The sequence below is a fragment of the Diuraphis noxia genome, unplaced genomic scaffold (genome assembly GCF_037042655.1).
Source record: "Diuraphis noxia isolate RWA-SAM2 unplaced genomic scaffold, SU_Dnox_SAM2 contig0001, whole genome shotgun sequence".
In the NCBI taxonomy this organism is placed as follows: Eukaryota; Metazoa; Arthropoda; class Insecta; order Hemiptera; family Aphididae; genus Diuraphis; species Diuraphis noxia.
In genome coordinates, this window is record NW_028301711.1 from 29,216,549 (window position 1) to 29,239,029 (window position 22,481).

General features: G+C 31.6%; 1 protein-coding gene across 2 annotated transcripts in view; it reads right to left on the bottom strand.

Annotated features, from left to right (window-relative positions):
- Positions 1-10,471: 10,471 nt before the first annotated feature.
- Positions 10,472-22,481, bottom strand: part of LOC107161578 (uncharacterized) — a 70,561-nt gene continuing 58,551 nt past the window's right edge. Inside the window, exon 5 of one of the 2 annotated variants that reach the window (XM_089217293.1) lies at positions 10,472-12,409. In XM_089217293.1, the coding sequence (XP_089073419.1) occupies positions 12,213-12,409 (197 nt within the window). In that variant the 3' untranslated portion in view covers positions 10,472-12,212. The remainder of the gene's footprint in view (positions 12,410-22,481) is intronic. The other variant, XM_089217292.1, reaches the window with a different exon arrangement.

Below are 22,481 nucleotides of genomic sequence, written 5' to 3' on the forward strand. Positions count from 1 at the left end.
AACAAACTTTATGAAAACTCGTACGAAATACTTTTAACAGGAGTATTACTCTATTATAACTTGTCGACTTGGCTCGTTATTTTATGTACATTAGTTCAACGTTTTTGACTCATAAATCATTCATGTCGTCCGCATGATTGACGTTTTACTGTATAAGATACACACAAACTGATGTCGTATAAATTATAATGATATAACGGTAAATGGCTGTCAGCTTTTCTGTGGCTGTGGGGGAAGAAAAATAATCAAACCGTTTGGACGGTAAATGATAATAATAGTAATAGTTATGATATAAATAATAATATTAATATTTTTATTCAAATTGCTCCCTTTCCACGGGGCGTGTGAAGAGAACGGGGCAGGATGGCATTCGGTCCTGGAATATTATTATGATGGTGTCGGATGATCAGATCAAAATGTAATCTCGCTGAATGGTGAACGATTCCCAAGGCAACAATTTATCGTTCCACCCGCCGCCAAACAACATTTAGACGTTTGCCAATAAAAGCACACGCGCACGAGGATGAATATGAATTTATGTTCCACGAAAATATTAGGTGCATTATAATATTATTGTGAGTAACGTCGAAATGTTATGCACAAAATCTAAAAGCATATACACGATATATCTCCAGAATTTTTTATTGGTTTACACCGCAGTAACTGCAGGTATACCTTTTGCTTGTTTCGATTCTGGTTGTATATTATCTTTTAAAAAGGGCATAAAGCGTAAAGCGTTGTTTTTCTGTGGCAACGGATATTCATTTCAAATAAAATTTATTTTGATTATAACTTTGATAATACATAAAAAACTTGTTATTTCTAACTTATTATGTGCCACATACTTTTACATATTTTAAATAAATAAATTTACATTTAGAAAATAAAAAAATCTAACTTGAAATGCGCATCCCAATCATCGTCTTCATTTCTTCAATAATTTATATTTTTAACTCGGTTACACTAATTGGATGGTTTGTCCATAGATTCACTCCATCACTTTCTGGCCTTTCTGTTATTATACACTCATTCTCAACGGTTTTCACGTACGTTTATCAAGTTCACAAACAACCTTTATATGTGATACCCTTACCTAACACCATATATAATTTTCACACATAACTTCCTTGGTTACACCTCAAAGACCTACATTCCATGACTCCACAAATAACCAAGGAATCATTTATTATTATTATTATTATTATTATTATATTCAATTTATCGCGAACAACTTTAATTCAAGCACTTTGGCCTTCACAGATGGACCAGTTATTTAAACAAGTATGAATTACGCTTATTTTATTCCCGGACTCCATCTACAATCTACCTCCAACTTAGCTCCGTACGTCTCTTCCACCAAGTCCGAATGCAGAATTATCTCATAAGCTCTTATATACATTAGCCCTCCTCCCCCAGCATTTACCTGGAGGGGAATTCTAAAGCCATTTTATTAACAATTGATAACAACCCCTTGTCAAGTGCTCTGCTGTCATCTTAAGAGTTCACGCTTTTCTGTTTTCGCTCAACGTCAGATCTTACATCATATCTTTCTTTCTTATAGGCTCCCGGGCACATAAATATTAATGGCAACCTACGCGCTAGCTTCACTGTTAATCACTTTTATGTTGGTCTTAAATTGTACCATTATACGGACTTGATCACCCTGCACCGCAATTTATTCAAGAAATGAAGAAGCTGGAATGGATTAATCCCCCACATTCCTACGCATCTGGATGTAGAACTATATATCTATAAACTTACGCACCCGACTATGGTTTCAATCACTTAATAATTATTCTGCCATAATTAAATACACGAGATTACGAACTGAGCACAATCTTTTACCACGACACAATTCGTTCAAATTGGGACTCAACAATACCACGTATGGTGGATTTTTTTGCGATTTCCGACATTTATTACTTAATTGCTCATCACTCCCCCAGAAATTCATTCAATTAAAGATATTTTATCATTTTTTGGTATTATCTTTTCTCCCATTACTGCTTTTTTAGCCAATAATATAAGCATTTTCAAATATATACTTAAGTTTATATTAGAATCGGGTTTAAAAATTTTAGTTGTGTGAGCTTTACAAAAGTAGTTTTCCTGTAGTCTGTACCAAATTCTACATTGCTATACAAAATAAGTTTTGAGATATAATAATTTTAATATTAAAATCTTAACAAAGAGAAAAAACTTGACATTTAGGTAATGTGACAAAACTGCAGCTGTTTAAATGAAGAAAGTTTAAAAAATTTTGATTTTAAAACAAAAACAACGGTGATAGTTTATATTAAAATACCTATAATTATATCTGTGATAACGAAGCATTTTTTCCAGCGTGCTCTCCATATTGAATTAGTGTATCAAAATAATTATTTATTTCATAGTCAATAATATATTTGGTCGAGTAATGGATGTATGCATTATTTTACCAGTATGATATTTAGGTGTGTTTTTGAATATAATAATATTATATTTATGATAAAAATACCACTACCTGAACATTTTCGGCACTGATACACACGTAGCAGTCCGTGACGTGCACGTAATATATTCTACGGCGATGGTTGATTGATTACGAGAGAATTTAAAAATCTGTATTTACTCGGTATTAAATTTGGATTTCAATGAAGATTTCGTGTCTACTCTGCAAAACACATAATATACTCCCCCGACAGGGAGGAATATTCTCACAAGGACTGATTGATGATGTGAATGGTTTTCGTAGAATAATATAATATAATAAATAATAATAATGTACCTACTCATAATGTTGGTGGTGGAGCACAGTGACCCGCTGTAGTTTACCATTGTAATGTATGGAATGACAAATTTGCATTCAAAACACTTAAAATAACATTTATATCCCCGGTTCGTAGTAGATAAGTGTATAAAAAAAATTTAATTAAACCAATAACATTTAATATAATATTATGATACCTTCATTTTTTTTTCCTTTTATATAGGTACCGGGAACGGGTGGGAACTGTTTAGCACAATACTGCACAATATCGTTTATTCACCATAACAAATAACAACATACATAAAACATAACAGCTATACATACGTGGGGGCCTCTAACCACCCTAGGTATATGGCCTTCAGCCCACAAATTCAGTCACCATACTAATCGCGCCTGCCTGGCCCGCTCTGCATTCTCCTTCCGCCCGAGAATCACCCCCACCATTCTGCCAAACGCCAACCTCTGTTCCTCCGCAATATATTATGATACCTAGCTAAACTATTGTTTAGGTAAATACTCGTAAAGCATTTTTGAATCCGATCAATGGTGAAAATATATAACTCCCGCAATGTACAAGTAAGTATATGTGGGAAAAATATCGTTTTATATTCAAAACGAATTCTTATGATTACTCGGATTTACGCAAAAAATGTGAATCTTCCGTACTATCAGAATGGCGAAGTACAAACGTCGTGTCCTTATACAAAATATTATCATAATGGTAATATATATGATAATTTGGTTTCGGGCTGATGTAGTGAAATATACGCCCATATGTTTTATGTAGGTAAGCTACCAAAACATTACGTGCATAATATACCTAACTGTGTACTGTTACAACAATAATATTACAAATAACAAAAATGCATTTCAATTAATATAACAACTATTATAGGCAGGTACTATATAATATTATAATATTATGCGAAACGTTTGAGCGCGATTCGTCAGCGTTGGGATGACGTGCGTGATGACTGACGGTTCGAATCGATTAAATTATTATTAGATTATCCTCGACAATGACCTCAATCGCCCTCGGCTGCAGTACATCAGCTATTGGCGGTGGCTGCGCGTCCAGCTGCAGTGCAGAAAATCGCACCGTTCTCGGGGTGGGTAAAATCAACGCTCGGTTCATTTAAATTACTTCAAAAGAATGACCGCCGAGATCCTTTAAATCCAGGACACGCGCTTTCTGCGACGGGTTTTTCATACACAATATTGTGAACGCTCACAGACACACACTGACACATTTATAAGCAACGGAAGAGCGAAATTGAATTCACCACATTTTCGGGTCTGGCGAAAGATTCCACTACGTGTGTGCGTGTGTTTATATATATATATATATATATACGTGGTGTATACGGCCAGTTTGTGTGAGACCTTATTATTGCAAGGATTTTGTTTCGGCCCAGGATTTCTCTGGGGACCGGACTCGCCGTGCCAATTGTTTCACACAACACCGCATCATCCCTTTATATTCTCTCGCTTACACGCGGGAATGTCTATGGACATACATATACATATATATCCGTGTGAGTTTTCATGAAACGTTTCGACCGTCCGGCTGAGCTGCCGTAAATCTCCTTTATGATTGGAAAAACCTGTCGATTTGTATATAGATATATAAACACACACACATACATGGGGTCCGGTCTCGCAGTTTGATTGACCATTGGTCGTGTCCCATTTCATCTCCAGCTCACTCTTATCCCGGTATACGCCATAAACGAGTGGGCGATGGTGTAAAATCGAAATTGCACATAGTCAAAAGTTCCACACGTGCACAATTATATGACATAATATCTAAAAATAATATTATATGCATATATTATATCATATAATACATACCTATGTGATACGGTATATTTTTATATTACGTTTAATATTGGCCCAGCTGTATGTACCGGAAGCGAACGCGGTAGAGTGTATACCGTATATGGTACCTATACGTGTTTCTGCAATATAATATATATTATGATTTATAAATTTTAATATATAGATACTTCGATGGATTTCGTATTATGACGTTATTTAAATTGATACGTTCCTATATTATTGTAGGATATCATTCGCTTGCGCGTTTCTCGAAAGATTTCATAACGTTATACGTACGTACCTATACGATATGTTTTGCACTCTATAGACGCAATTCAGCCTCGTATGTATTCCGAAAGAGTTTGATATAGAACAAAACACGCATACACACACCGGAGCCCACCGAACTTTGGTAGAATAAAATGTAAATTCGTTGTATAAACGGAGTATCCAACGAGCTTTCTTAAAGCGTTACAACAGCAGTAGTGCGCGAGTAATACAGAAATGTTAAATTACCATAATACAATTGTATATATATATGTATAAAAAAGTATCTAAACTTTTAGATGTTCAACTTAAAAGTAAACTGTATATTATATACGGGAAGGGTGACTATATACATATATAATATTTAAAAGACGCGTGAGGCGTAAAGCAATCGAATAAATAAACGACCGTATACCTACAGCGCTCGTTAAAAATCTGAATGTGAACCCGAACGTAGTAATAATATGCGTGTATTACACAGTGAGAATAAAACAGTTTAAAAAGTTATTATCAGCTCAACTCGACTCAGCGGAGCCGTCCCTGGGGCGAGACGAGTGTCTGGGAAATGTGTTCGACTGCTCTTCGTTGGTTATTAGTGTAAACGTTGTTAAAAGTACGTATATATTATATATTCTTTACCTGTGTCAGGCGCATATCAAAGATACCTTTTACCCGAAAGCTCGTGGTTTTTTGGGTTTTTGTATAGTGGTTAAGTATGCGATACACTCAAGTTCAACTTGGTTATAATGTAATATTGTAGTTATGGGTTGAAAATATTTAACGAATTTCGTGGCAGTAACTTTGAAATCTCGAGAAACACAGCTAGCATACAGTAATTAATATCTTACCTATCAAATAATAACATTCCACGATCATTTAAATCATTCAGAAACTTATATGTATAATTTATATGTGTGTGTGTGGGATAAAAATGTGGACCTTTTATAGCATAGTTAATGAATAATTCATTATTTATCTATCTATTTTTAATATTTACGGGCATTATTCTCAATTACAACAAGTAGTACTAAATTTAAACATACAAAAAAGAGAAAAAAATGATCTAATAATAATAGTATAACACATATTTTATGATAAAAAAAAAAATATATATATATACATATATGCATCTATACTAAACAATAATACAGTTGGTGGTAAATTAAGCCTGTAAATTAATTAAGTGAAAATTGAGAAAGAAACTATTTGGAGTTAGCAAGTGACATTATACAATGCACAAGAGGTTTGTTTGAACCGTATAGCGCATAGAAAATGGAAAAATATGAAATGAATAGGTATGTGTAGCGTGTCCAATGGGGAGTACCATTTTGAATGGTATAGATGAAAGAAAATACAAAAATGATAATTATTCCTACGTGGATATAATCGTCATGATCGTATTTATTTATCGTATTATTCATATTGTGTCTATATACATGTGTGTGAGTACATGTTTGTCTGTCGGACAAACTGTGATAGACCTAGTGGTAGATCGGGTGTGGGTGGAGAGCAACATTTCTCTGCGGGATCCGTTAGGCGTGCGAGCGGAAGCAAAATCGAGCGTAAAAAGAAAAAAAAATGTCAGCAAAGACCGTTCAACATTCGAGAGCACGAACAAGAGGAAAAAAGTGCGTTCATATATAGTTGTATAATATTATGTCCGTGAAATCTTCTCGATGGCAAACCTGCACGTATATATATTATATATGGGTATATACGTATACATTGGCGCTCGTCCCAAAGTGCACCCCTCATACGGTACCTACCCACACACACACACACACACACACACACACATATATATATATATATGTATTATATATATGTATATACAATATAATATAATATACGAACAAATATAAAATGATTGAAAAGGTGGAGGCGGTGGAGGTCAAGCGGGATGAAATCCTTGGGCATCGGCCTAATAAAAAGGAAATAAAAGTGTTTTCGACGCGTTTGGGTTTATTAAAAAAAAATCGTTTATTCAGCAAATGTTATATTACCACAGAAAGTATATAGAACATGCACATTTTTGAATCGATATAATATAGATACATACCTACATATATAATATACACTCTTGGAGTGAGTTATGCGCGCAGTTCCATAATCCATATTATATTATATTACACCTGTTTTCGCGATAATTAAAAAAAAAAAATGTAATAGTATATTTTTATGCAAACCTGCAGCTTACCTTATCTCGTGTGAATATGATATTTTATTATACTACTATAGCGCATATAACAAATTGCAATATCGATCCAGAGTTGAACCACAACAGATATGTATATATATATATTTTTTTTTTTTTTTATCACAACAGGTCGTTTGCGTTTGGTGTGTGAAAACTTTATGAGTTTTATTATAACATTTCTATCGATATTGAACATCGCCATTGCTAGTGGTGCCTATGTTCGCATTTGTATGCAAATATTACACTTTACCACAGTGAATAATAGCTGATATTATCGCAGGACAGATATTAGTATTATTATTATTATTATTATTATTATATATCAAAATATTATTGGGTATATTATATTTTATAACTGTACATAGCTTTATTCGATTTTAGTTATAGCTACATAATATAATGTAAATTATATATTTAGGGTGTCTCAAAAAATAACGTTAGATTTCAAAAAGACGCCGCCATTTTTGGTGATCTTTCGAATTGAAACTGAGTTTTTTTTCTTATTGGAATACACTAAACCACGAGTTCACCAGAACAAAGTCTGAAATAGTGATAAGTCTTGAATTTGTGTATAATGTATGTCAAGGATTTCTATTCAGCAAGCTAAGACTTACTCTACAAATGCACTAAATATAATAGACGCATAGTCAATTAAAAGTATTTAATATTTTTTCGCTCCACCAAATCACTCTCATTGTACCGCGTTAGAGGCACAGTATATGAATATCATACTATTCCTAAATTAGGAACTTGTTTTATACAATCGGGACCTGATTATGTTATTGTAAATTGTTGTGTTAAATTTAAAATTATTAAAACTTATTACTTTTATTATCCAAACCTTTTTTTACTATTATTTTAGATTAGGGCAAGTTTATTTAAGTAGGTCCATCAAACATTTTGTCGCGGCGTCTCTGTCAACGTCCGTGAGAGCGCGAACCGCAACCGGCCAGAGGATCGGCAGGTTTTGTCAGACCGTCATTGCCATAACATTAACATTAAACATTAATTAAATTGTTACTGCTGTTAATATAAGTTAGGTAATAAATCAAACGTGTCTATACATTCATTCCAAACCGTTTTGATGTCTGCAATTATAATATTCTCATTTCTTACCTATTGTAAAACACTGTATACCTATATACCTGCTGTTATGTTCCATGTTCTGTTTGCTTCCTATTTATTTTCTGACCTATATTAGCATATTCACTAAAATTTACTTAACCAATATTATTATATCTAATTTATTTTTTATTTTTAATGTATAACATTGTTATTGTTTGTCAATTTAATGTTTATTGTTACATCTCTACTCGCATATTACATACCAATAACCACAAGCGTGCGCAGCCTCCGGTTTCAGGGCAACAAGAGATTAATTCAGCCCATTCTTTAAATTCATCATTAAAACCCACACATATTTGGCTGCGTACGAGTTGATTCCCGGGTACCTGTTTGCCTACACCAATACCGTTGAGTTGATTCTCGGGTGATTAAAAGGTATATGTACGTACGAGTCGATTCCCAGGTCAATATATATATTTTTCAATGTTTAGTCAAATATTTAGCCTATTGGCATAAATCAAAAAACATCACGAGGAGGTTGACTGACAAGTTTCTCAAAAATGTTTTTTTTTAGTTTTTTCATATTTTGAAAATCATTAAATCTTTATTTATTAATTATTTTTTGTATTATATTATATTTATTCTTTATTAATAAAATTATAAAAACATTTATTAATTAGGTAAAATTTAGTAACTTGGTAAGAATGTTTATCACATCTTTTTATAAATTGGTATCTGGTAATGAGATTATACAACAATAAAGAATCAACTCATACCTACCTCTTAATGATCCGGGAATCAACTCGTACCTATACCTAATAACTAATAAATAATAATGACCCGGAATCAACTAATAAAAAATTAAATAAGTCTCGGGAATCAACTCACCTATCGTGCCATATTTATACTTTTTTTTTACTATTGAGTATCAAGATTAAAATTGTATTGGTTATTTATTTTTGATAAAAAGTTGTACAGCAAGGTACTAAACCATTATAAAGGTGTACTTTACACAAGCCTATAGTTAATATTTAATAAAATAAAATATAATAAAATAAAAAAAACATAAATAACAATATGAAATATACCTATATTTTAAAAATAATTACACTGAATCTATAGGTACAAAACTGAAGATATTTATTTATTTATTTTTTAATAATTATAATTAAAGTAATAATATATTATGGTACATAATTAAAGTTGTAAATTGAGGCAGTTGATTCCGGCGCATCCGAGTCCCGAGTACTAGGGGCTAATCCCAGGTACTATACTAGTTGGGTCCCGGATTTTTATAGGTACAATACTAGTTGGGTTCCGAATTATTTTAGGTATTCCACTAGTTCCTGAATATTTTTTGGTGAGTACTACACTATTGACTAAACTAACATTTCCATTCCTATTTTAACAGACTGTCTATGATCTATTTAGACCACAGGTATGGTTAAAAATGTTTTTTTACAGTTTTTTAAATATTAAAATATATAATATAATATATAATAAAAAAATTGCAGGAATACTAGACAGTCCTAAGTCTATTAAAATGGGAAGGACAATGTTAATATAGTGTAGTACTTACCAAAAAATATTCAAGAACTAATGTTGTAGCTAAGATAATTCAGGACCGAACTAGTGTAGTACCTATAAAAATCCAGGACCCAACTAGTATAGTATCTACAAAAATCCGAGACCCAACTAGTGTAGTACCTAAAATAATTCAGCACCCAACTAGTGTAGCAATTTTAAATTTGGGACCCAATTCGGATGCAGCCGTTTATTCTTTGATTTGTTGACCACAAATTAAAATAATATTAGCGATTTAAAATAATGGCTATTTTTTGTTCATTGTAGACAAGTCTATTAGTTTTATACTGGTAAATTCCAAAAAAATTAAAAAAGTTAATAATTATTTTACCTACAATGGTCATAATTTGTGGAAATATAATTTTATCGAGGCCCATATTAAATATTTGCTGGCCACCGTAGCCCCAAAGAAAGTCCAGAAGTAGTATAATATATGCTGCTTCTGCTGCTCCCGTGCGCACGCCTATGTCAATAACTATTATTATTATTGATTTAATACTGCATTATGAATTCTCATATCCGTACAGCCAGCAGTTTGAAAGTGACCAACTACTGTTATTTTAATTATATCGAAGGTTATTGTTAAACTATATAATATGTATGTTGGAAAATAAATAAAATCATATTATTTTTTTTAAATGTTTAATTGGCACAAAATCAATGTAAAGCCGAAATTGTGTGGCATTTTAAATCTATAAAATTATATTATTACTGTTACACGATAGAACAAATTGAGATAGTAAATCAAAAATGTTACAAATCAAAAAAAATGTATGTATTGCAGCAATTTCATTAAGAATTATTAATTCCACATTCGGCTAGTTTTAACATTATTTTTTGATGTGTGGTTTTTATTTATTTTTTTAATCATGAAGGACTTTAAAACCTATTTCACGTATAACATGATATAGCTTAAACTAATTGGTAAAAACAAAATATATACGTCAGTCAGTGCATTTTATATCAGCTATGCGTTATATTATAATGTACATTGTATTACAAGTTAACAAGTTAACAAGTAAATAGTAAATACATAGTGTAATCGGTTTGTTTTATGAAAACTTAAAATTTAAACAACAAACATAAATCATAACATCATAATTCATAGTACATAATTAAAGTATTTTAGCATGTACATCTTCAATAAAATAACTTTATTCATCGGTTACACTATTTGGTATAGTTGATTGCAGGAGTTGGCATTTTTGAAATACCTAGGTACCTACATTTATTTCAAATAACTTGTTGGTTTTATATCAGATGAAGGTATTGATATAGAATACTCGAAGACGAAGTAAGTTGTTATGTATATACACCATCACTATATAGTTCGATGCTATATTTTTATATCATTTTGCAACAATATTATAAATACTTATTTCACGACGAAGTTAGATTGTTCCGATTTGGATGATAACAATAATTTCTAGAAAAATAAAGTAGGTTAGTTTAGGTTTATGTTACCGCGAACATTTACTTAAGGTTTGAGAGCTGTAGCCACATAGAATGTGTATTACTATCTGCACAGTAGATAATATTAGTTATAGTATATACTATTGTTTATTACATTTTTATTTTAAATAAAAAATTTTAAAATGTATACTGGTGCCAGGCAATTTAGATAACGACACTTTTGTTATTCTCGTGTGCACCCTTATGCCACCCCTCCAAATGACGGATGAAATTAATTGTGTTAAAATGATAAGTTCGTTTATTCAACAAAACAAAATTGCCATAAATTACGTTAACATCAAACGAAATACATATTATTATATAAATTACATTAAAAATTATAATTATTTAAGAAAAGCTAGACAATACAGGTAACTATTTAGGGTAAAAAAAAATAATGACAATAATAATAATAATAATAATAAATACATAAAGAAATAATAAAGAAACATTTGTATGAAAACAAGAACACAGCTATTATATTATGATAAATATAATAATTATTATTAGAAGCACGTTCATAAAGATATATTATGATATAACTATATTTATACTCATTGATCTTATACTTAGTATAATATCTATGCATATAGATATAATACAAAAAATACAGTATATTAAGTATTATGACATGTAATTTAAGAAATCCATGTCATGCATTGTCGTTGCGTGTAGAATATTTTAAAATATTATGATACATTATGAACACACATCGACTGCGATTTATATTCATTCAATCCAAAATAACGACAATAATAATAATAATAATAATAATAGTTATGATGATCTACCATTGATCATTGAAGGTGGAAAATGTTCGTAAACGATGTAGTTAAAAAAAGAAACAGAAGAAACAATAATACACTTATATAGTATATACATATTGTATGATATAAGTATATATTATATATACACACACACACATGTATATATATATATATACATATGTATAACAACGTAATGTAAAAGTGGATACAGGTGCGAGTTATAATAGAGTGTAATATGCGCGGCAAATAATTATAGACTTTTTTTTTGATTTTTGTTTTTATTTCTTTTCGTCGGGTGAATTGGTGGTCGGGCTTACGTGAGACTTCCGGACCGGAAATCAGTGTGTTGCGTTTCCTTGTGCCTGCGGAGGTCGACTTTGCGCTGAAAAGCTCGGCCACACAAGTCACACGCAAACGGTTTGTAACCAGTGTGCTTCCGGCTGTGCGTAATTAAATTCGACGACTGGCTGAACGCTTTGCCACACACCTGACATTTGTGCGGTTTTTCACCTGTGAACCGAAAAATGCGTCAAAAATTTACATAAATATATCTTAAATAAAATGAAAAATTTCTCCTTAAACATGTAAACTGTGGCAGCCAATGGCCTCTGATGCCTCGGGCTTATTTCTAATAATAAAAAAAAAAAAATAATGAAAAATTCAATAAAATTGTATTTTTCTATACTCATCATATAGGTAACAATAATTTTCACAGATATAGTCATATTATTATACTATTTATTATATTGTAGCAAGTAAATTATCGAGGTAATTTTTTTTTAATGATTTGTAAGGTTAGGATTAACCCTACGAAAAAATGAATTAACAACGCGTAGTTATTATTTTGATAAATTATACAATAATACCAAGCTATAGGTATAATCTATATTCTATATCATACTAAATTTAAAACTTAAGTGTAGGTAATGTACTACATAGATATTAATTATAGTATATATTTTGAAATCGTTTAAATGAAAAAAAAACAAAGTGGTGATAAATAAAATTATTAACTACCTATAAAAATATATATTTTTTGTACTCTATGCAGGCTGCACAACATTTCACTTATCTTTGCTCAACTTAAAAAGATTATTTTCGTTTGACATTATATATTCATACGTATTATTTTCTTAGAAAACAATTTTTATCACAATTTTAAACTATAAAACCATATAAAAAACCATATATAAACTATATAGCCATTTGAGTGCATACAAAATTGCGATTTAGCTATAAGTTTTCAACAATAGGTACCAAAAATAATAGAAAACTGCGCGATATACATACTGATATTTAAAAAAATAATTTTATAACTTAAAAGTTTCTTTAAAATGTATGAAAAACAACATTATATAGGTACATATAATGTGTACATATTGAGTTATTTTTGTGTGGTAATAATATAAGTGCACTAAAGTATATACGCGTATTATACAACGATACTGAAAACGGTATTAGATGCAAGAAGTTGACCTACAGCACACGGAATGTGTGGGTAGGGTGGGAGAGTATTAGTTGAGTTATTTATAATTGAAAGTCTCGTGGAAAATAGAACTTTGGACGTTTTCAAAAAGTATGAAAAGTGAGGATAAGCTATATCGTGATAAAACTGGAATTCCTCGAGGAGACCAGCGATCCTGTCATATTTATTTTATGTACTAATATTATTAGCTCGCAGTTACCAAGTGGATCACAAATGATAAATTTCTCCACTTTGTAGATGACATAAAATTTTTCTTAAAATTTAATCTAAGCTCGAAATCTTTTTGACCTGGGTGGAATGTATAGTGATTTAAATCTTAATGTAGATAAATGTAATGTAATGAATTTCCCCTATTTCACGATTAAAGCTCTTACAGCAATAGCACCGCTCTTAAACATGATTCCGTATTGTAAAGATCTTTTCCCTAATTTTACCCCGTACTTATACTTTGAGAATCATATAAATAATATTATACTATTAATAGTTTAGGGATTTATAAACAGTAGTACCGAACCTTTTCACAAATTATTCTATATAGTTGTCTCTGAACACTACATTTTAAGTATTATAGTTCGGTCTAACCTAGATTATGGACGGATAGTGTAACATCCTTATTTGGCTCACAACGATATAAGTAAGACTTGAGCGTGTACAGAGTAGAACATATATAATCAGGATAATTAAATCATATAAGACAAGATTAATCTTTTATATTATTTACGGAGTACGTGAGGAATACCGACGCTTGATCGTCTTGTCGACATAATGCGAACGTGCAATTTATTACTTATCTCCATTTTCCTTCAATGGCACCTTATTATTATCCGCATTTAATCTCCTCTTCAACATTATATTTTATGTCCGTTCCATTTTTTTCATTTCCTCCATCATTATCGTTTTTATATACCTATAAATTATCAACTCATCATCACTATTGGATATTTAAACAATCGTGTTTTCGATTTAAATGTTTACCTAAATAGATTTATCATTTATGTTAGTTTTAACTGTTTTAAGTACACGGAGAAGGTTTTTGAAAATTAATCGATCGTCCAAATATGTTTATTTACTATCCATTAACGATTTTTTATAAATTATCTTTCAACGTGACTTATCAAACTTATAGGGATACAGTTTTTACTTCTTTTTAAATACGATTTGTATAGGGAATTATTATGCTACTTACGCTAAACAAAAACAAATTAGGTACTAACGTGTTTGTAGTTCGAACCAGAGACCACTGCTGAGTACAACGTAATACGTTAAAGTATTTACTTTTTTTTAAAACTATTTTCAATTACTTTTTTTCAAGACAAATTATACATTAAAACCTTTTCCATGACTCTGCCAAACCATTAATGAAAACCATAATAATATCTGTAGAGTTGTTTCCGCATAAATACAAAAAAGGGACTCCTATAGTAATTTCTAATATATGTAGATACAGGCGATATAGCTATATAATACTTGCTGTTAATTATAATTTATACCTATTTATATTTTTTCTGCTGTTTGGAATTTGTTAATATAATTATAATGTTAATTAAATATGTAAGTATTGAATTTGGGGTTTATTATAGGTTAAGTAAGGTCAAAATAAATATATTTATTTTTTAATGTAATATTTTAATAATGTTAAAATATTAAATTAAAATTATTAAAATTATGACCAATTCAATGTTAACTTGCATTCTATAATATATTTTTATATCTTCTTTGGCACCACCGCAAGCACTATAAACATAGCTACCAATATAAAATTATATGTAACGATGCTGTGTGTAAAAATCACTCGTGGTTTTATAACAACAACATAATATTTACGACGAAAAACGCATCGAATCGTTGTAGAAAACCGTAAGAGAGTACATTTTCGTAAATAAAAATGAGATTATTTTTTTATATACCTATATTAGGGTATTATTACGGCATACGTATATGGCATACCATCATACAAGCGTATGCAATAATATACGTGAATCATGGCGGTCGTGAATAAAAACCAAATCCATAATAATATAATATGTCCACGTGATTCGCTATATATATATATACAACCATCACACTGCCATATATATGTGACGTTTGAAGGAAAATCATATATATATATTTGTTTAGCATGGATATTGCTGTGGCGTATTTATGTAGGTACTGATTGATGATAGCTGCAGGAAAGTTCATCACCCACGGGATCTTATTAAATAGAACTATTCAACCCTCGAGCCGAGCTTATAACATTCCTCCATCGCGTTCGCATATATACGCTCCACCGTGCCGTGTATACAGAATTAGGGGTATAATAAAATCAAAATTAAAACTTTTATTGCAGTTAAAAGAAACCTCTTGGACGTTCTATACAGAAGTATATCAGGTGATCTTTATATAATTTTTTTAAATTGCGGACAGAATAAATTTAAATTTTGTCTATTTTTCATGTCTACAGAGTTATTTTAAGTATCTTTAGATCACATTATAGAGAGCATATTTTCAGTTATTTTTAGTGCTATAAAATTCGAGCCCTGTCGACGACTTATCTGCGGTAGGTATAGGCCACATTTTGCTTTATATACAAACAAAATAATTGCACGCATTATGCCTGTGTTATATATAATAATATATAATAGCCACATATTTGGGGTCACGTGTGTACCTACAATTTTGGTGTATAAAATATAAATAAGCGTAAAATATTTATACACATATGTAACCGCGAGATGCGGTGACGACGCGCGCGGTCCTGCTGAGAGCAGAGGTATTCGACGGCCCGGGGATTTTCGCGTTCGCCGCACATATATATTATAGGTACATATACGGTGGCGGCGGCGGCGGCGTGATTGAACGGTATATAGCGGCCCCTAATGAAGTTCTCCGCAGCCGAAACTGTTACCATGGTTACAGATCACAGACGCCTTTCCGCCGCAGCCGCAGCATCCCGCCATCATCTGCACCGTCACCGCCGCCGCCGCCGCAACTGTGTACTGCTACTACTACGCTCTTCGTTCTTTTTGCGCCGCACGCCGAACACAAACGGCTCGAGCACACACACACACACACACGCGCGCGCGCGCGCGCACGTAACACGCGGTTTACAAGTCGACGGGGTTGTGTGCGCGCGCGATTGAGTACACCAGTGTACGTGTGTGTGTAGGCGCTCGTATGCGTGTGCGTGTGTGAGCTCTTGCCCGAATGGGTGGAGCCGGTGCGCGGCCAATCACTGCACCCAACCGAGGTTTCTATTATTGCCACCGCGCTGCAGCCCGCCGCTCGCCGCTCGCCGCCCGTATCACGCCGCCCCGCCGCCGCAGCGCGCGATCGACGGTCACCCACCCGGCCACCCCGTGGCATTTCGACCCGCCGACGATAATTCGTAATATTGCAATAGCGTATAATATAATAATATTGTAAATTAACTACTATATTATTATGTATGTATGTATGTGAACGCAGATAACGGCCGCGAGGTAATATTCGTCGAACACTGTATAGTTATATATTAGGTATGTATATAATTCACGATAATAATATTTATATACCAAGGTACATAATACATATATATATATATATATTGTAGGTTGTTGTTGGAGTGAGTAGGGTGCCTTCAATAATAATTTAGCTATCATATATACAATGGATATATAGGCGACAAAAGCATCAACACGAATAATAAACACATTAAAGAAAAAACGAGTGTTTTAGACTATTATAGACTATAGTGATGTGAACTGAGAATTTCCCAAACGCAGAGATTATAACTTAAATATCTGGGATTCCTAATTCCTATATAGATTGTTGCGCCGAGTACAATAATCTCATTAATTATATATATATTTTTGTTATATTCTACCGAGGGTTTATGACTACCAGTAAAACGGGACAAAATTATCATTAATTGTCGTAATTTAAATACATAACAGCGCAATTATTTGATTGAAATGTATTATGTTAAAAAACTCATTTTTTATATAAAAAATACCTACCTTCTGTATATCCAACATCGGATTTTTTTTATTATTTTATTTATAAAGTTTTAGCGATAAAGTCATCTAAACTTAGGCGCCATTTTTTTATTTCGTCAAGATGAGTTTGGATTTTTTCTGTTACATTTTCGATTTTAACGGAACTAGAGTAAATGACACTATAATCTGCATATAGGGCTATTTCCGTGTTCGTCGATGTAGGAAAATCTGATATTTTAAGGTTAAAAAGTTTTAGAGATATTTTTGAGCCTTATTGTGGTACTCCTGCGTTAATTTGTTTGACGTCCTAGTTAGTTCTATCTATTTGAACGGTGAAACTACGAGAGTAGAGAAAAGATTTGATGATGTTGAAGATAACAATGGGTGTGTTAAGGGCGTTAAGGCATTTAAATTTATAAAGCAGTCCGTCATGCCAGACCTTATCAAATGCTTTAGCTATGTCAAGGCCAACATCGGATAAACCACAATGGATTATGTGTAAATTGAATTTACTGCAGGCATGCAAATATTCGTCCAAAATTGGATTAATGTTATATTTTTCCATTTCACATCATACCTACCTACACTTGTGCTTTGTGCTTATTATGAAAATGTGATATAACACAAGGTTGACCTTCGGGTGAATATTATTTTATATATGGTGACCTAAATATACCGATACATACACAGGCACATTCTTATATTATTATCATAAAGCGTTATTTTTTCTCAATAATTTATTACCAGCTATCCCTTATATAATGCTGCTACAGTATAGGTACAATATATTTAAACTTTTAGGGGATTTAGGGATTTAGCCAATGTCATTGCAATATGGTTTTTGTATAGGAATATTATTATAGGTACACGTTGTATATACAGCTGTATAGTTTTCGCCTTTAAACAAACCTACACGTTATTTTTGACAAAATTAAGCTGGTCGACGTGACGATACGTATATGTTTTCGGCGTGCCGATATCTCCATACATAATATAATATATACTATAGGTATATACGAGTATGTATACAAACGAATTATCACTACAGTGAAATTTTACGACTCTTAAATTTATCCAACTAAACTTTTAAAGTTTTAAAAGTTTTTCTGGGTAAATGATAAAAGCGTTGAATTGTATACTATACAGTATACACGCAGCAGTGTACAGCGGTAAGTAGGTAAGTATAATAGTGAATAAAATAGCCAGTAGGCAATAGCCATCAGAAAATATCGACTTTGAACAGCCCACTGCAAAGTGCTGGTTCACTATTATATAGGCATGTTCACCGCTATAAATGTATAATTTATATTGAAATATTTATATAGGCATTTTATATGTATATGTATACGTTGTATGTATATAGCATTGAAGGTAGTTGATTTTCTATCATACCCTATCTCAGAAAATAATAAGCGCGTTTATAGTGATGTAGATACGCGCCTATTGTATAATGATAACAATAATTATATTATGTATTATACCATTGTTTTAATATTACGTGTGCAACAATAATATGTATGCGTTGTCACTGCAGTATATTTAATTTGATATGCAGAAAAACAAATCAATCAACCAAGTGGTGTATAAAAATATATGTATAATATATATCCAATATTAGGTATATAATATGTAATATGTATATATGCATCATGTGTATAATGTGCACGGAGACGGGAGATAGCTTTAATATCGTATTTTCCTATATTGTGTACAATATGCAGAATCCCAAAACACGAGCCACTTTGGAATGCGAAATATAGGTTTCCCCCGGGGCTTACAACAAACACGGTGTATACATATACGTATGTAGGTATATAATGTGTGTAAGACAGGCCATACTTCATAGCTATATAGGTATTATTATCGAGAAAGCAGCCATGTGAATTCGTGAAAACCGATCGTTCTACAAAAGCCTCCAGAGTTAAATTATTATAAATCGAGTCGTTTTCATGGAAAAGCGTAGGTATTATACATTTTTTACTATGAAACACGCTGTATAATATATATTACCTATATCTGTATTATACAGTGCACATTATGTGTGTATATAATCCAATAAATTACTCTAAAGTGCTATGTATGTATTATTGTTACTTAATATTTATTACTTAGTTCCTACCTACCACTATTGTTTTGCTATACCTCCAAAAGGTCGGTGAAAACAGCTCATGGTGCAGAAAATATACAACGAAACGAAACGTGATTTATATTTATGCTCATTTCAACCATATTAAACTAGGTAAATCCACTACTATTTATAGGTATTTACATAATATTATAAACAATAGTACAATACTATAAATATATCAATTAATAACAGCTTAAGTACCCGCAGAATCATAAGTATACTGTTTTCAATAATATGTGAAATAAAAACGGTGCTGCTGCTGTAATGTAAGCTAGCATCAATAAAATCTCCGTGTACTTAATATTGAATAAAATAAATATTATTAATTTTTATTTTACACAAAAGTACAGGTTATAAATATGTAGGTGAAAAAACAAATGTACAACTCAGTATAAATAAGATGATAATATTAAACTGCTAGCATACTATTATACCTAATACGAAAAGTATAGAATATACGACTATAATAGATGTACATAAATTTATTATAATTAGACCAGTTGTATATTTACACGTTAATATCAAGATGATAATTATTTAAATACCGATAAGAATTTTATATGAAGGGCAATGCACATAAAAGGCAGAGAGGAAAGGTGAATACGAAAGGCGCATGAAAAGATAATGGTTCCTGGAGAAAAAGGAAAGGACATGACACGTAATGTTGGAGAGTTTATCAGATACGCCTAAAGTGCCGTTAAGGAGATTGTTAGTAATAAACTATACGTCTACATCTCGTCGACAAATCGGTAGAATCGGTATGCTTAAAGGATGATCTATCTGGAGTAATATAGGTACCTATATGTGGGAATTGGTCAGTGCATGATAGCAGGGACCTATATATATATATATATATTCTAGACACGCTTAAATCATTCTTAAGTAAATAAAGATGCCATACCAATACCACAAAACCACTCTATGTATTCCATAGTATAGAAAAAACTAATGCAAAATAAATAGTGTCTGAACTATTAGGTAACAATAACTAAAAAGTAGATGTGAACTAGGTTTATTATTGGTATCTGTAAAATTTAAGATTCTTAGGCCCGGTATTACAATCATTGGTTATGTGTTGGTTACGATTTAACGCTCCGTTAGCTGTTCCGGCCTGTATTACAAACGTCCGTAAGGCAAAAAAGGGTTGATTATGTTTCTGTTAACTTATCGACCGATGCCGGGCGGTTAAACATAATACTACATTCCGTTAGAGCTTTTGATTGGTGATTGGATTTTTGTTTTTTGGTTTATCAATATTTTTACGTTATCAATTTGATAATTTGTATTCCTGTAAATTGTAATTTGTATTTACTTCAGCTGTCTTCCTGTTCCTACTCACATCTTGTTCTTTACTCTTATTAGATATTTTGAATATTTTTATCGTATAAAATTATAAGTTTATTGTATTTTATTTATTCACTTTCATGGATCATTTGGATTATGATGAAGTCGTCAATGATAATTATGAAAGTGATACAGATACCAGTTTATTTGAACTTGCTTGTATAGTAGGTTTCCCTCGACAGGCAAAAACTATTCGTGATCGACCAGATCATTTTCAGGTTTGGAGGGATAACGAATTTTTACAAAGATTTCGTTTGACAAAAACTACCGTGAAGTTTATCCTTGATGTCATAGAGACAAAGATTGCATCACCTACTGATAGGTTTGTATATTTTTCAAGGATCGAAACTGTAAAGGTGGGCAGTTAATGTATTTTGTTTTCAACTTAATAACTTATTCAGTAAAAATTGTTTTTGTCTAAACTTAACTTTTTAATTTTTATAGTTAATTATCATTATCGTGTAATGAAGTTAATTTGTATTTAAACAAAACTAATTCTTTTGATTTTAACCATTACACTACTTTTGTATAATATTCATATTATTTATTGTGCAGTAATAACTTAAATTATTAATTTTTAATCATGTATAGACTGTAGATTATAGATGTTGCCGATTAGTTTCTGGTCACAATGTACTATAATAACAATTTAATGGTTTATTTTTGCACATTGTTAAATATTTTTGATTAATGTTTGTGTGAATAAAAAACACTATTGCAATTTATGGTTTATACGAATATTCAGACTTGAAAAAAAATTAACTTGTCACAGTTAATTATATTCACTAACTTGCCTACCTTTGTTGAAATCCTTTCAACATTACAGTTTCGGTTTTGAGAATGATTTTCTAAATTTTCTGGTTTTGAGATCGATGTCTTAAATTCTTAGGTTCAGGTTATAGGGTTTTAAAGCTTTTGGTTTTGGTTGAACCTAACCTATTTGTTAATAAATGAAAAAACGAGATTTTTTAGAAAACCAGTTTAACCAATTTGATTCCTATTTTTTTTGATTATTATTAACAATTAATATGCATGATTTAAAATGATTGGAAATATATTTAATGAATTTGTAGAAATAATGCAGTGACACCTGGTCAAAAACTATTAGTGACGTTACGGTACTATGCCACTGGATCATTTATAGCTGCTTGTGGTGATTTTGCTGGTATACACAAAACAACTGCTGGAAAAATAATAAAGGTTGTATCAGAAGCAATAGCCGAACTTCGACCAGAGTTTATATATTTTCCTTCGAATGATTCAGAAATACAAAAGGTTCGACAAGATTTCTATAATATAGCTAAATTTCCATCATGTGTTGGAGCCATAGACTGTACACACATTAAAATTAGATCTCCTGGTGGAAATGATGCTGAAATATTTCGCAACAGAAAGCAATTTTTCTCTATAAATGTTCAAACAATATGTGATGCCCAGCTACGTATACAAGATATTGTTGTATGATGGCCTGGAAGTACACATCACGCCTATGGTGATCTATATCTGTATTCTATTATGTAATTTGGTATATACTAGGTATTATGATTTATTATCCAAAGTACTTACAAGTTGTTGGAATGATCAGTTACTTTGCATTGAACAATTGACCAATATTTAATTACTAATGTTACGAGCAGTTCCTCTTCTTGAAGGGTAAAGTTTTTACTT